Genomic DNA, 13,031 nt, shown 5'->3' on the forward strand with positions numbered 1-13,031 from the left:
AAAGATGTTGGGAACATTCCTTCTCCCAAAGACAGTCTCGTCTTCGTCAATGTGATTTCAGTGGAGGTACCCCCATTGCCCTCTGCAGCATCTTGTTTATGGTGGTTGTTTTAGGGGGAGGGAACGATATAACAGGCTCTCCCATTACTTTCCTTTTGTCCATGGTACGTGGTGTATAGATCTGAGGCACACCAGGAACTAAAGTTGGGGAAAATGATATCTTGAGGACCAGATAGGGACTGTGGGAAGAGAGGCGACCAATCCAACAACTCTGTGGCTCGAGGGTTCTGAGGGATAATTTGATCAGCCCCCTCCAATTCCTGATAGCACAACCAATCCCACTGATAAAGGATCACCACAACAACAGAATTAGGAAGCCAAGGTATTTTTCTTAGGGATGCTCTTCTAAGCCAGTGAGAAGTGCCGCTCACCCCAGAAGCACAATGTTAGATGGTAGGCCCAGCCAGCCTTGCCCTGGCTCGGACGAGCACAGACAGGCCTGTCTTGGCCTGGTTTTTGCCCACGCACATTCTGCGCTGCACAAGCATGATGCACTTTAGAGCACGTTTCCTAGATGGCTGCCACATCTTGGGCAAGTTAAAGCTGGGGGACAAAGTCCCACCTCAGCACGGTCCGTAGTGTCGGGCAAAACAGCGGGCGAGAAACTGCTGCAAACACCTGTGCTGTGGGAAGCAAGTAAGGTTTTAGAGCATGTTTCCTAGATGGCCCCACCCCCTCCTGGGTATGTTGAAGCTGTGTCCCACCCCAACAGGGTCTGCAGTGTTGCACAAAACTGTGGGCAGGGAACTGCTGCAAACACCCTCGCTGCAGGAAGCAAGTTTTGCTTTAGAGCAGATTTCCTGGATGGCACCGCCCTGTCGGGCAAAACTGCGGGCCGGGAACCACTGCAAACACAAGAGTAATCACATTTGCCTATCACTTGACTTCCTACTCCTAATCTTCAAAGGCAGATAACCTTTAGGCAACCAGATGAAAATACAGACCTCAAGTTTAAATAATTCCTAATACTGGTCCCAAGTTTTTGTAAATGTATTTCTTCTTCTAACTTGAACTTGCATTTTGATTCTGAACATACAGATTCACAATGTGCCTGGGATGCCAGTGGAGACTTGCACCAATATCTCTTTAGCAGTCATATCATTCTTATGGTGCTTGCATGCTTGATGATATATGTATACGTATGTATCACCATGCATACACGGTCTACTGGAATGATGCTGGCACCATTTGCTTTGCTTTAAATTATGAAAAAAAGGAGCATGGAGTGGAGGTGGAATGGAGGACCGGGTGGGGGAGTGAGTGGAGGAAAAGCAGCACATGAGCGAGAGAGCAACGAGTAGGCAGGGGAGAAATGCATGATGGAAAGAACATACTGTTTGGCAGCGGGAGAAGTTGATTAGAATGAGATTAAGCAGCAGACAAGGGAGAGAGCAACAAGGATGCAAGGAAGAAGCAGATAATGGAGATCGCAACACGGAGCACAAGGGCAGGGTGAGAAGCATGCAAGAGAGAGAGTGGACAACACATGAAAGAGAGAGTAAAAAGGGGAATGGTGGTCAGGTATTTGGCAGGGGAGAAGCACACAAGGCATAGAGATGAAAAGCACATGCACTCACATGGAGTACTTATGCAAAAAGAAAAAAAGTTATTCCCTAAAAGTAAGTAGTAGTGGAAGATTACAAGTCTGCCAATCAAAAGGATGGTAAAGAAGCTCTGCTCCAGGGAAAGGACAAGGTATGCCCCTGAATAGGAAACAAGCAAAAGAGAGTGACAATAAAACCAACCTGTGGCAAGCAATGACCTGACGATAAGCCCACCATAGGTTTTTGGTTAGCCCACAAAAGGTCTTTCACAACAAGACAGCTTGACTATCTGGTAGGCGAGACCTAAAAATAACAGGCGAGAGAGCATAGGTTTAAGAGACATGGGACCTTAAATCATGAGCAAGAGGTAGAGAAGCAACAAAAAGAAAGGAGGAAGGTATAAATAAAAGAGGCAAATAAAGGTTGAGAGAGAGAGCAAGAAACAGAGAGAAGGGAAAAAGAAAACATAGCTCAGTATAAGAGACAAGAGGTAGAAGAAGGACACAAATGCTAGCCCCACACGATCACTGCTGGACAGAATTGCTGGTTTGGACCCCTTGTCTTGACACTCACCGGCTAACGATAAGCATGCGCAGCAATGTGTAGCGACTCCTGGAAATCCACATTGTGGAAAGCCACGCTGCTCTCGCTGACACTGTTGCAGGAACAGGGTGGTGTCAGCTAAACTGGGCTCATTTCACTTATTTTTGCAGTGATAATTTAAAGTGAGCATAACACTACAATGCCATTCCATAAATAGGATATGGCTTGATCACTCTTGTCACTCTCTTGGTGTCTCATGCAGCTATACTAACTCATTTGACGAATCCGTTTTTGGTTTCTAATTCCTTGCTGCGAACACTGCAGAAAGCTTTGGGCAATGTATAAAGCTGGTCATGTTCTTCTCTTAAAATATTATGGAAGTAATTGTAACTTGAAAAAAAGCTCGCTGTTAGTGTTGTATGTTCCAGGCGCATCCAAATTAATTACTCCGCAAATGTATCCATATACCATGGGAAGCCTAAAGCGAAAATCCAAACAACTGTGGCACAGATACAGCTGCAAGGGCCCAATAAAACTCTGATATGCTAAAAAATGGCTGATATTTTTCTTAAGAGGTTCTAGCAACCAAAGTCACATTTAAGGAATGGCTATTTATATTATTAGAGAAATAAAAAAATATTACATATGATTATTTGTAAAGAAATAGTAATCCTGCTAAAAAGGCGCTTAGTCTCTAAATCAATATGGGCCAGATGTATCAAAGGGAAGAACCTATTCTGTGTCTATGGAAAAATGTGTATTAACATATGGCCTGATATCATCAAAGAGTATGAAAGAAAAGGATGGCTTGCCACTCTGAAGTAGATAAAGCACAAGTTTCTAACACTTCTGTAAAGCAGCAAAACAAGTGATTCTGCATTTTTCACGCTGGACAATAACATGTCAGACAACTTGACCAAAGATGTATAAGGCACTTGCTTTGCTCTGTATAAATATATGGCAAAGAATAAGTGGAAACAGGTCCAAATTTGAAAATATGGCGACTTATAGTCAAGGGACTGGATCACATAAGGTATCTGTATGTGTGTGTGTCAGGGTTAAAATTTGCAGTGGCTGGCATTAGCATCATATTGTACCATGTATATGCATGTTTCCTTGTTGCCTATGGCATTTCAATAAATAACATTTGGAGCAGCAAATTAAAAAAGAGGTCAAAGCTTACACCCACAAATTGAAAACAATATTTGGAAATGCAAAGTGTCAAAAGCTTCTACAATGTATTCCATGTCTTTCTTTAAAACTGACAAATGTCGAAATAAGTTGAATAAACGCTGACAAGCTGTCCCAGTAATGCAATAAAGCGTTCTATAGGCTGTCCTGTAATCGAGTCAAACACTCCTCTGTCCACTGGCCCGCATCCCATGATGCCTCACGTCATAACAAGTCAACGGTTCCATTGACACGGGGAGGAAATGGCGTCAAGGGAATGAAAGGAAGGTCTCCTCGGGAACTAAGGTCCGACTCCAGCTCTTAGATTACTTCCTCTTGTAAATGGTTAACTGATACCACATCTGATACGCAGGGGGGAAAAGTAAGATTGTTTAGGTTCCTGCGCGGTATATGGAATTTTCTTCTCTGTTACTTCAAAGCATTTCTCTAATGAAGTCATGTTTCAAGCAGTCGCCGAGACAGCTGCGAGTAAAGCCACTTTGGCTTCTGATCAGAGAAGTTAATAAGTCCCAAATGGCGCGTGTTGGGGGTAAAAGGCCTGAGACCAAAGAGCAATAATGCTTTTAAACACAAAGGCAACAGTTATGCGGCTGGCGCCTTCTGCTGTTACCTTATAAAGAAATTCAATACAAGCGGCTTGCTCTTTTCATTCATCTGTAATACGTCATGTGACACACATGAACATGAGAGTTATCTTTATAATCTGTTTTTTCCAGATTTTGTTGTTTTTAATGCGAATTAAAAAAAATTAGTTTTACTTTACAATAGGGCCTAAATATTCAGAGGCAATTATTCAATGCATAACTGTGTCTTAGAGCTAAATATTTTGTTGAACGTTTCTCCCCAGCCAAGACTGAAAAATCCTGATCTCGTACACCTTAATGGTGGAGCACAATTTGTAAATATCATAACTACTTTACCTACAAGTGCTTCACTATTGAAATATTGAGGAAATGATCAAATGAAAATTAAAATAATAATAATAAACAAATTAAGTTATCAAAATGCACTAATAATTTACCTTCAAAGTACAGCAACACTTGAAAGTTGGAGTTTATACAATGCAATTTTAAATCTTGATATATTATGTTCCTTATACATGTATACCCATTCTATGTAGTTATGTATCTATATACCTATTACTTTACTCTTATGGTAGAACGGAAGAAAAAAAAACTTTGAGACTCTCTCTAATGCCTGACTCTGTCTCACCCTATACCTCTCTCAATATATCCTCTACCGCAACTCTCTGACTCATTCCAAACCTCATTCTATTACTATAATCTCCAAAATAACCCTTTCTAGACTCCTCCCTCCTCAATCCCTCCTTGGCTTACCCCACACCTCAGTTAGTTTGAATGCCCCATGAGAACCAGTAGTCCTATCAGATGGACCGCTGGGCCAGGGGTTACTGTTGGCAGAGCAAATGGAAGCTCCGCCAATGGTGACCCAGTGGTTTGGTGGGGTGTGAGGTTGCCCACTTACATCACTCCCCCTGCACTTCCGTACCACAAATTTGGCCCCTATTGTTTTCTTGGGCCACATTAAACTAGGTCCTAGTCAACAGACCCAATGGCTTTCACACAGGTCAAGGTTAGGCTTTTTAACCTAGTGCACAAATTATACTTTGCGTTTCAAGATGATTTGTTGCTTTTAAATTAAAGTGGACTAATATGTATGCTTACAAAGTGTAGCAATACGGGAAAGAAAAGTTTTGAATGCGCGTTCTAAGGCAAGTTGCTTATCAGGAACACTGAAATTCATACTTACTTGAAGGATGGAGGTAGATGATGTCTTTCACAGTGAAATCCCTCGATTGGACATGTTTTAGCCAGTCAGCAATTTGACTCAGCAAAAGGACCCAGGCCAGTGCAGGCCACTTTTCCATTGCACAGTGCAGCCTCGGTCATGCAGGTAACCAAGGAGCAATCTCTTTCTAAAAACAAAGGAGCACAGGCACCTAAAAGGCAAAAGGAATTATTAAATTATTACATTAGCTCATTCCTAATATCCATCTCAGAAAACCTCACCTGAAAATAGGAAATAAATATAACCATGCACTCTTAGGGGCATTGCTACAACCATCAGCTGTGTAGTTTAATCAGGTACACTTTTAAAAACGATATTTTAAGTATTTCAGGTAAGATAACTCTAGTTTGACACCCCTTGCCAGAACTGAGGTAAGTGTGCATCTGACAGCAACTGCATAGGATACAATCAAATATATTATTGTAAACATCACTGAGACGACCCCTTGAAGTCAAATAATCCTGATCATGTACCAAGTATGAGACCAAAACCTGGTGCAAATAAGTGATTGTGCCAAGTTTAGTCTAGGGCCACAATACTGAACACAGTGACCGATACTGATAGCTGAGCAGAATTTGCTCAGGGGTCGGAATTCTGAGTTACGTGGTAGACAGCAAATGTCTCCTTTAAAATTCCATCAAGTCAAACCTGCTAAGATTTGTCAGGGGATACGGTGTGAAAAAGTCCGGTTCTTGTGTAAGTAGATGTGGAATGCACCTGTTTCCACAGGTAGTCCCTAACTTTCTCCAGGCAAACTCAAAATTTGAGTTATTTCCCACACCTTGTAAATGCCTTACCCTGGCTAATTGGTAATAAGTCTGTGCGGTAAATAGACCATTATTTTTGACTCACTCAGAATCAGGGTCGAAATCTTTTGAACACATTACCATTACAGAAGGCGCTTCCTGCACCTTCGCTTATCTTGAAAGCTTTGGTGGAGATTCCAAATTTGAATGATAGATTTCCTCATGCACACAAAGATAGCTCTGGTGCATTTGATCTTATAAATACATGTGCAGTCAGAAGGGTCAACTCTGTGCAATTACTTATTTATGATCACTGTGTGAATGGTATACAATGCATGCTCTTCATGGATAGACTTAGAGAGCGAACCTCATGGTTGCATTTCGAGTGGAGACCGTGAGTCCAGAGACTACTATGCAGTCTTTGACTTTAAATTACCCAGACAAAGCAAGGCTGGGGATAGCATAGGTACAGCCAGATAAAGCTACTTTCAGGGCGAATCTGCCTGCACCTGCACATATTATGGTGATGGATACTGCATAGAACCTGGTGACAATATTTGACATAAGCTGTGAAGATAGCACAGTGGACTAAGGTATCTGTTGTATAGATGCGAGTGTGACCTAAAGGTAACTGATCTGAATTGAATCTGTAAGTCTTCTAGGTCCATAAGTAACAACTGTTATCAGTGTGTAGAGAAAAGACAAATCATAGAGTGTGCTGTAATAAGATGGCTTCCTGTATGGATAACCCTTTAGATCTGCACACCTGTGGTTTTAAGCATTTTATAAATACTGAACTGCAATTGTTTCAATTTAATAATGAGTCTTAAAATAAGTATATTTTACCATAAAATGTTGTGAAGAAAAAAAATAAAACGTTGAAAGCAATATTGAAGTTGTACATTTCAGAGCAGTGAACAGGAACCTGATCTGGGTTCACCTAATGCATCATAACTGCTTTACTTGAGCAGTCAGAAATCCTGCTTCTGGGCTTTGTTGATCGCTCAACTCTCCCATTAGGCTGGCCTGACAGCATATATCTGCCTCCAATGCCATTTCTACAGAATCTTAATCTGAGTATTATTTCTGACAACAATCTCACTTTCACAGTAACCAAGTGCAGCTCCTAGCATCTGTTTTCAATTCACGGCATCCTCCCCTTCTTCTTATTCCCTGAATAAGTATAACTTTTATGGTGTGATGTAAGCTGAACCATTGTATCAGCATTCTCATGGGGCCTCTAAGGACTCTCTAGACAAGGTGCAAATGGTCCAAAATCAGGCTGCTTGAATTAGCGGGTCTAAGGCATAAGTACCGCATCATCCCTGGTCATAGATCGCTCTTCTGGCTCCAAATTAAAGAGAGATCTCACTTTAATTCTGTATGTTTGGCCACAAGTCTGGCCACGACCATGCCCCAAGAAATTTAACTAGCCTCTCTCAGCTCGACCTACCTTCAAAACTTCTGAACTAGGCTCATGCGAATCTACTGTCCATCCAACCGTCCAAGATTAAAAGATCTGATTGCAGATCTTTTCATGTACAGCGCTCCGCCATCACAAGCTCGCGCACACTTTGTTCGAGATTGAAAAGAAGGCTTCTTCATGTTTGGAAGAAGCTTCAAAACACATCTCTTTCTTTTTGTGTACATGTATTCCTCAGACTGAGATAAGGTTAAAGCCCTGCACTGCACTCTCCCATATCTATCCTACACATCTTTACTTTGACTGACATTTCTTTTTTTAACCTCTACCTTAAAGGATTTTTCCCCATTGAAGAAACGTAATGTTTCACCTCTATGGAGACACTGTAGAACATTATTATAGTATGTCTTCTCCTTTATGAGATTGTAGTAGAAGCAGGAGTCATTCCCTTCTCTTTTATTAATACACCCCCAAGTACACAATGTTATAATTTATCACATGGTACATTCCAAGTTGCAGCACGCCATGAAAACTCTGAAAAAATTAAAAAGCAAACTTTTCATCGTAAACAAGGCTGGCTCAATAGGTGAATCTATTTATATATTATTTTAAAGGTATGTCGCGTTTTGTCGTTGTTTTTGTAGTAAGATTTATAGCGCCTCTTCCTCGATCCCATAGAACCTCCTCTTTTGCGTTCCTTCTTTTTTTTTGTCGTTCATGCTTGACAGACATTCCCATCCTTTCCTTCTGCTCGCCCGCTTTTTATTATCTCAGCTCCTGTTGCGTCTGGTGGCCTTGCTCAAAGATAAGGTGGTTGTTTTGTCTCTTATTGCTTCATCGTACCATGTCGTATCTTTCTGACTCGATACTTTTGCTGCGCGGATGCTGCTGTTTAACTGTACATATTGCATGGAGCGGCGTGAACCCGTTATGATACCACTGCTGTGGCATTTAAAACGGATTCCCATAAAACATACGTTCATGCACGTGAAAGGAAAATAATAATGTCACGATTGCACTGATCGAGATTTACGAGCGACTGCCTGTGAAAACACCAACTGGTGTAAAAGCAAATACAATTCATTTTAAGAGGAAGTCAGCATATAGAAAATACACTCACAGCTGAGCTGTCAATGCATATGTACCTCACTGTCTGTAACTTACACTGTGGTGGCCCCACTGACGTCTTTAGCTCACTCTGAACGATGAACATTCTTTTCTTAGGGGAGCAGAGAAGGGGGGGTTGTGCAGGGAGGAGTGTCCTGTTCATGCGGACTCCATCATTGCATTGACTGTTAACAAGACAGCTTACTATGATAAACGACACGCGCATTTTGTGCTATGCACATGTGTGTCCTAAAAATAACACGAGCTTAACCGCCCCAAAAGCCGGCTGCTCCATCTGCACCTCTGCCAGCTGTCACATGTTAATTCATTTCTGTCGCTCTCTTTGGAGTACATTTCAATTGTCTTCCAAGATATGCTCTTGTTTGATAACAATGGGACTATCTACCAGTGGTCGAAGTGCTGGGAGGCTGCGGGCAAAGGGGGCGGGGTGAGTGAGCGTGGGGCAGGGGTCAAAGGCGTGGTTGCAAGAAATAAATCTGTAACTTTATTCGGTCTTTCACCTTCAGGTGACTACATATAAAATAAGGCACGGTTTAAATGAAAAATAAATACAACTTAAGCCAATCAGTGGGAAAAGTACTGTTCTACATTATAAAACCTCTATTAGTGAATGCTAGGGTGACCAACTGGCATTGGTGCAAATTCAGGACGGTGAGTGTCAAAATTCAGGACAAAGGGTCAAAATTCAGGACACAAATTCAGGACAGGAGATCAAAATTCAGGACAAAACTTCAGGACAAAGGAAGTCGCGCAATAGTATATAAGTAAGCCCAGCCATATCCAAACATTCAACCATTTGCAAACCTATCCATCATGTATCCTTCCATCTATCATTTCACTCATCCATCCCTTCATCCATCCCTTCATCCATCCTTTCACTCATCTATCCATTATCCATCCATCCACCCTTTCACCCTATCCATCTGTACACTCATCCATCCACTCTTCTACCCATCCATCCAGCCATTTACCCTTTCACCCATCCAGCCATCCTTTCACTTACTCATTCATCCATCCAGTCCCTCATCCTTCCACCCATCCACCCTTTCAGTCATCCATCCATCCTCCCTTTCTCTCTCCATCGACCCTTTCACTTAGCCATCCTTCCTTCCATCCACCCACCCATCCACCTACTCATCCACTCATGAATCCATCCATTGACCCTATCACTCATCCATCCTTTCTCTCATCCATTTATCCTTTCACTCCTTCACTCATCTATTCTTCCTTTTGTCCATCTACCCTCCCTTTCACTAACTCATTCATCCTTACATCCACCCTTTCACTCATCCGTCCATCCATTCACCCTTGCACTTATCAATACATCAATCCATCCATCATTTCACTCATCCATCCACCCACTCACTCATCATCCACCTTTTCACTCATCCATCCTTTCACTCATACATCCACCCTTTTACCCATCCAGCTACCCTTCCACCCATACATCCAGCTATTTACCTTTTCCCTCATCCATCCTTCCACTCACTCATCAGTCCATCCATCCTCTCTCATTATCCATCTATTCAATCTTTCATTCATCCATTTACCCTTTCACTAATTCATCCAGCCATCCACCCATCCCATCACTTACTCACTCGCCCACCTTTTCATATTAATTTTGAGCTGAACCTTTTCGAGTAGAGGCCCATCAAGAACTTCACCCTTGCCGCAGGAGCCATTCCAGGACTGGGACAGAAGCCACCCAGGGCGGAGACAGGATCCAACGCAAGGGGGACAGGAGCCATCACAGGTGGGGGGGGGGACAGGAGCCACCACATGGGGGGACAGGAGCCATCACTGGGGGGGCAGGAGCCATCGCAGGAGGGGGAACAGGATCCACCAGGGTGGGCACAGGGGTGGGCATGCAGTATTCTAGTATCATCTTGGCCTCTTCCAGGGTGGGGTAGGGCTCCTCACCCCCTCCTGGACAAGACAAGGAGAAGACAGGTTCTCTTTCCAAAATGTTAGTTTTGCCATCCCCCACTGTGATGTACAGTACTTAAAGGAGATACTCCAAGAGAACTGATTTAACTGATTGTCCTCCATACTTTGTTAATCAGTGTGGGTGCAATTGTGCCATTTCTTTATTTTATTACATTATAGACTGCATGTTTGCAGAACTGAGGTTTGCTTACAATTTAGTGACAGTGATTAGGTTCTGTGAAGAGAACCACGTGCTGCCTCGGTGTAATCAGGGCCGGTTCTAGGATGTTTGGGGCCCTGGGCAGAAAAAGAATGTGTGAGACCCCTTTACATTGCAGAAACATGATGCATTCAGGGCTGTTTGCATGTGAATAGATGCCCCCACTCCTGACGCTGCAGCCCCTCCCTCTCAGTCACCTTCAAGCACCTCTTAACACCTCATCAAGGGCTGAAGGTGTGAGGGTAGCCATCCTGCTGTGCCTCTCCAATGCTGCTGGGGATCTGAGCTCTGGTACTGCATCGAGTCTGTTACACCCGACCTCAACAGCATCGGAGTCAAGCAGGGAGGTGGGTGGAAGCTGTGCCGGCTTTAGGGTGGTGCGACCGGTGCCCGGTTAAAATTACGGACAAATGGCGTCCGTTAAAGAATCCTTCACGGACAACGGACAGACGGCCGAAATTAAGGACTGTCCGTGAAATTTACGGACGGTTGGTCACCCTAGTGAATGCACTGCAGAGGACTGTCTGTAACCAGAGAGCCACAGAATTGAATCCTGGTTGGTGCAGTGGAGAACATTGACCTATGTTCAGTGCTACGAGGTCCCAGTCTGTGACAGAAACCACTGTGAATATATGTCATTATTTTAAACTTGCATTACACACAGAATAAGATAAGCTACTACGGCATGCACAAAAAGGTTTAAGATAAAAAAGTGCTGCCAAAACATAGGGGGCAGATTTATGTTCCCTGGCGCATCCCTGCAAATAAGCATGGATGCGCCAGGGAAGATGTGTCACGCAAGTTTACCCTTGCGCCACAATAGATGCGCCGCATTTACAATGCAGCGCATCGTGGCGCAAGGATAAACAGATGTGTGACGCATCTGATGGCGGAAGGGCGGTGCATTGCTGGAGTTGCGTCGCAAGCGCGATGCAGCTCCAGCAAGGCTCGGGGGTGCCCTATCGGTACAATGCTGCGTCAATCCTTACGCCTGCTTCAGGCGCAGGGATTTGACGCAGCATGGCCGGAAAAGTGACTGAGTGAAATCTTGTAGATTTCACTCAGCCACTTTTCGGAGGCGTTCCTGCGCCGGAACCCCCCCCCCCCCCTGTGAAGGTACGCCCACATGTGGCGCAAGCTTTACAACGTGACGCATCTTCCTAGATGTGTCACGTTGTAAATCTGCCGCAGCATGGTGCTGGCTTTGCGCCGCCGCTGCGTCACAAAAGTTACGCAACGGTGGAGCAAAAGTGACGCACAGGGCTTATAAATCTGCCCCATAGATTTTAGTAATACCCAGAATGTATATATTGCGATTTGTTTATAACTGCCTTTTTAAAGCACACACTTACCGGCTCAGCTGGTAACTCCCTTGCAATACCACACAACAAGAACAAATCTGTGTCAGCAGGAAACTTTACGTAATTCCATCAATTTAAGCCAATATCGGCTTCCAGGCACGCTTTACATTTGGAGAATAACCACTTGTGCACATTTAATTTTCTTACAGGTAAGTAGGCACCCTGGCGAGAAGGCTTAACTGCCTGCCCGTCCCTCATCTTCACAGCACAGGAGACTCCCTGCTTTACACTTCAGCTGAAGCATTTCAACTCTCAGAATTAACCATCCCAGGATAGTTGTCTTTTCACAAAAAGTAGGGGAACTGTTTCTCTTAAATTAAAAAAGTATTGTCACGTTGTGCCCCTTTGATACCACCCACCTCGGCCACTGCTATCTACCACCTCAGAAACTACCCTGGTGCTTAAATTTCCAAAATTGCTATGACATAGAACTATGGGAATGATTTATATGGTCTTCACTTGCTTAAAACTACCCTGACAGGACAGTCATAAGAAGGACATAAACCTATATAAATCCACTGGTATACCAGGGCCATTTTGTTGGCTGATGATAGTCTAATATTGAGGAACACCTTCATAAATCTGACCCTTGGAAAGAGGCATGAAGTTTGATTTTCTATCACTTTGTCTTTCAAGGTTAACAGCCATCAACATAGCAATTAGGTATGGACACTATCATTGGCAAATTAAAACACCCTGGCTCTAAAGCAGATGCAAACCTACAGATGATGCAGTGAAACCAATCCGAGGTATCAGAAAGGTATGTATGTAGTAATGTATGTGGTATTTGTACAGTGTGAACCTCACTGAAAAGCATCATAATGCTGAACAGGGTCAAAGGCAAGTCAATGAGTGACAGTGGGTATAGCTGGGTTCTGAGAGCAGAAGTGGGCTGGGATTGCAAAACAAATACCACTGGTGACAAAGAAGGAAATGAATACATAAAAAGTACGCTCTACCAAACCTGCCTTTGGTTTATGCTAATATATGTGCAAAGTATACATTAGGGTTCAATACAGAAAAATATCTAGCATATTGTGCACCTGCTTTTTACAGTTAAAGGGTACAGGTAGGACACAA

General features: G+C 43.2%; 1 protein-coding gene across 3 annotated transcripts in view; it reads right to left on the bottom strand.

Annotated features, from left to right (window-relative positions):
* LYPD6 (LY6/PLAUR domain containing 6) overlaps positions 1-13,031 on the bottom strand; it is a 185,696-nt gene that overhangs the window by 26,264 nt on the left and 146,401 nt on the right. For all 3 annotated transcript variants that reach the window (XR_014978946.1, XR_014978945.1, XM_085645606.1), the window contains exon 3: positions 5,109-5,298. Coding sequence is in view for 1 of the 3 variants with exons in the window: in XM_085645606.1 (XP_085501732.1) it covers positions 5,109-5,226 (118 nt within the window). In the remaining 2 variants the exon portion in view is untranslated. The remainder of the gene's footprint in view (positions 1-5,108; positions 5,299-13,031) is intronic.

Source organism: Triturus cristatus, chromosome 3_1 (assembly GCF_964204655.1).
Source record: "Triturus cristatus chromosome 3_1, aTriCri1.1, whole genome shotgun sequence".
NCBI lineage: Eukaryota > Metazoa > Chordata > Amphibia > Caudata > Salamandridae > Triturus > Triturus cristatus.